Raw genomic sequence first — 4,072 nt, forward strand, 5'->3', positions numbered from 1 at the left:
CGCGGATGAAATTAGTCAACTCACATGTGATGTTTGCTTTTGAAAAAAGTATTAAGTGACAAAAAAATGGAACAAATAATCAAAAGGAACATGCAGCTGGAATTTTTGTTTGAATAAAAAGCCATCTCATTAATTTTAGGAAAACGAGACATAGCTATAACTTTTGGTTATTTTGCATGTTTTTCCTATTCTTTGGATTTGTAACATAATTTTGCAAAGATAATAGTCAAACCGGCCACCCTATTTTAAGGGACCCTACGTTCTGGTTCTCTCGATTTTCTTTCTTTGATTTATTGCTGAATGCCAACCAGATAAAAGTAAAAACACGGTTCAGCAGCTAAGTTTGAATATATACTGGACTTTAATTTGTACATATGAATTTTTCTCTCTAGCTAGTACTTAACTCAAAAAAGTAAACGAAAATTTAAAGTAAAGCTAGACTTACTCTTTTTTTGTCTATCTCTAAGCACGCAACTTACTTGTATATAAAGGGGAATTTGTGCATGTCATACAATCATTCAATCTTATAACTTTTATATATAGATAAGAAGTTATATTCAATTATGGCATCCTTAACTAGGAACGTCCTTTTGACATTTTTATGTGTTTTATTGGGTTTTGCTTGCTTTAGCAATGCCCAGCTTTCGGCCAATTTTTATGGCACGTCGTGCCGTAATCTGCAGACAATTGTGAGCAGTGCAATGAGACAAGCTGTGAATAGAGAGCCAAGACTTGGTGCCTCTATTCTTCGCTTGTTTTTCCATGATTGCTTTGTAAATGTAAGCTCCCATATTCTTCATTTTCCATTATTAGTATTGTATTTCAACTCGTATCTGAGACGGACTCAGGATTTTTACGCGTAACGGGCATAATATTTTACTAACCAGTGCCTCCTAAAAACTTTTAGTGTTCAGGGTGCTAAGTACTTTAAATTAACAATTTTCAAGATATATATATATACACATCCAAGATTTCACATAAACTTACAGAATCTGGTGACCCCTCACTATAACACATAAGTTCTCCTCTGAACTCGTTATTGTGACAGGTTATCTGTCTTACATTTCAGTTTACTAATTCTACTTATTATGAATAGTACCATGCAGTTATCTTTCAAGTGAAGATTCGATAGTCAAAAAATTCTTTTACCCAGTCAATATATAAAAATTAAACTATTTTAGTACAATTTTTGTTTAAGACGATATATATAAGTGGGGCCGTCGTAATCCAAAGTTAGTACTATTATTTTACTCTAAGAAAGTTTTAAATTGTAGAAGTAGCAATAAATGAGTGTTAATTGACGTATACTCTAAAAATTTGAAGGTATATATGCATATTCTAATATTGTCACTTTGATCTCTGGTTACTTTAGGGGTGCGATGCATCAATATTATTGGATGACACAGCAACATTCACAGGAGAAAAGAATGCAAACCCAAACAGGAACTCAGCAAGAGGATTTGAAGTGATAGACACCATTAAAACTCAAGTTGAAGCTGCTTGTCCTAATGCTGTCTCCTGTGCAGACATTCTCGCTCTTGCTGCTAGAGAAGGCGTTGTGTTGGTGAGTTCTCTACTTATTCAACGTCCATATATAGAGCTTTTACTTCGTTTTTCCATTCATGCCTCCATCAAAACGCTCATTAATTCTTAATTTTAATATACTGCATTTACGTCGGTGCTATTAATAGTATTAAGGCTAATATGGATTTAAATGCTAATTGTACAAATATCTTTTCTTTAAACTTGTCATAGCAAGTTCAACAGTTACTAAATGTTTATCATAGAAATTATTTATATGTAATTATAATGGCGGCGGAGGTAAGATTTGAACTTTATGGATTAGGAAAGTTTTGTCCTTTTAAGTCATTGGGTTCAAAATTAATAATTAATACATATTTAATGGATCGGATTTCTTAAACAAATACAGGGTTTATGCAAAGCTATTGGGTTCGGTCGAACCCGTAGGCCTCAATATACTGTGTCATGTATGTAATTTTTTATGCTATTAGTGTAAGTTTAACATGTAATAGCAGTTAAATAACCATGTTTATTACGTTAATGTTTATCCTAACGATATATACTATCAGAACTCGAATACAAAACTTCAACTCTTATATTATGCGTGATATGTAAATAATCTTTTATACTGTCATTGCATAAAATTTAAACTCAACTGGCGATAAATATGCAGCTAGGAGGGCCATCATGGGCAGTGCCATTGGGCAGAAGAGACGCAAGAACCGCAAGCCAAAGTGCAGCCAACACACAAATCCCAGCACCAACTTCCAGTCTTTCAACTTTGCTCTCTATGTTCTCCGCCAAAGGCCTAAACGCACGTGACATGACAGCACTCTCCGGCGGCCACACCATCGGCCAAGCACGCTGTACAACCTTCAGAACCCGCATATACAACGATACCAACATTGACGCGCAATTCGCCGCCACAAGAAGGGCTACGTGCCCTTCTTCTAGCGGCGACGCCAACTTGGCTCCTTTAGATATTCAGACACCAAATCGGTTCGATAATGATTATTACCAGAACTTAGTGGCTCGACGTGGGTTGCTTCACTCGGATCAGGAATTGTTTAATGGTGGATCTCAGGATGCGTTGGTTAGGAGTTATAGTACGAATGATGCGGCTTTTAGAAGTGATTTTGCAGCAGCTATGGTTAGGATGGGGAATATTAGCCCACTTACTGGAACTAATGGTGAGATCAGAAGAAACTGCAGGGCTATTAACTAATTACTAATATGGAGTACTAATATTTTATTATTAATACAGTAGTTATGAAACTTAAGATAAAGTTAGCAAAAGTGTATTTACATCATTTGCTACTTATATAATAATAATGTGAAGTGTAACCTGAGGAAGATAATCAACTACGTATACGCGAATAGTCGTATTCATGTTAGGGACTTCTAAGGGAATATATCGACCATAATTTAATTTGTATTTGTCAAGTTATAAGTTGTGTTTTCTAAATTCCGCTTATTGTATCGTGCAGAGTTTTTGTTAATTTCTTAGACTATTAAAGCCAAGAAGGCACAATTGGTGAAAATATAAAATGAATGGATTACTAGTATCATTACACATATATGAATTTTTTTCTCCGAGTGATTTGGCTGCTTGAATTAAATTAGATTTTCATTTCACAAAGTAAAATTTGGTTAGAGGACCAACGAACGTGAGAATAGGACCAGAATACGAGGAAGCAATATAAATGTTATACCCCATGTTTTCGTATGTAAAAATACACAGTAAGTCAATTGAAGAAAGCTCGAAAATGAGATCCTCTTTGAAAGTATACAAAATAAGTTAATCGTGTTACCTTTGAGGTCACAAATATTTAAAATCATGATAACAAGTACCAAGAGGGTTGACAGGTTTAGAGGCTAAATGAATTGAAGAAAATAAGTTTCGTCGAAAGTAGACAAGTTGAGAATATTATAACATGTACTTTTAGAGTGAGAATATGGTACTTATCATGACAATGAGGTTATGTTATAAGTTATTTTTGTCGTATGACAGTCGTGTGTTATGTTTTTAAGTCAAGCGAGTTGTGGAACAAAAGTTGACAAAGGTCATTACAAGTTACATTCATAAATGTGCTGAAAATTAGGTCAAATGTAGCAGATCTTTTCTCTCAATATAATAAGATTTATGGGGTGATCTACCTATCAAATTGAAGGTCTACGAGTCTAATTTTCAACGCAGCCGTTTGTCGATACAACACCAGAGTAGAGATATTCACATTTTTGCAAGACTGCGCAAGCAGCTCCCTTGGGATTCACAAAGTCAGTGAAAAGTCCAGCTCGTATTTAAGTCAATTATAACTCGTTTTAACTCATTTTCTCAACCAAAACAGTTCCTAAGCCCTCGTAGATATTCTCCAAGCAGTCTCCATGATTCTAGAGTGAAAACCAAAGATAAAAACATGAATCCAACGCTAGAAATCTCATGGTACTTGTTATATCGCAAATCTTCATCTTGTGATTGTTTTGGAGGATTCTTCAAAGTGAAGTAACCTCAGATTTCGTGTTTTTCTTGTTGATTAAGTCAAGAATCAGT

General features: G+C 34.7%; 1 protein-coding gene across 1 annotated transcript; it reads left to right on the forward strand.

The window, feature by feature from the left end:
• Window positions 1-516: 516 nt before the first annotated feature.
• Window positions 517-2,986, forward strand: LOC104238339 (peroxidase P7-like). Its single transcript, XM_009792664.2, has 3 exons — window positions 517-779; window positions 1,373-1,564; window positions 2,195-2,986. The coding sequence occupies exons 1-3, from the start codon at window positions 564-566 to the stop codon at window positions 2,744-2,746; spliced, it is 960 nt and encodes a 319-aa protein (XP_009790966.1). The 5' UTR covers window positions 517-563; the 3' UTR covers window positions 2,747-2,986.
• The last annotated feature ends 1,086 nt before the right edge of the window (window positions 2,987-4,072 follow it).

Source organism: Nicotiana sylvestris, chromosome 7, assembly GCF_000393655.2.
Source record: "Nicotiana sylvestris chromosome 7, ASM39365v2, whole genome shotgun sequence".
Lineage (NCBI taxonomy): Eukaryota > Viridiplantae > Streptophyta > Magnoliopsida > Solanales > Solanaceae > Nicotiana > Nicotiana sylvestris.

Excerpts from the sequence above, each read along its gene's own strand:
- LOC104238339 (XM_009792664.2), top strand. The coding sequence starts at position 564 with ATGGCATCCTTAACTAGGAACGTCCTTTTGACATTTTTATGTGTTTTA. Across the intron at positions 780-1,372 it reads TCCATGATTGCTTTGTAAAT|GGGTGCGATGCATCAATATT; the intron begins GTAAGCTCCCAT and ends TGGTTACTTTAG. Across the intron at positions 1,565-2,194 it reads CTAGAGAAGGCGTTGTGTTG|CTAGGAGGGCCATCATGGGC; the intron begins GTGAGTTCTCTA and ends ATAAATATGCAG.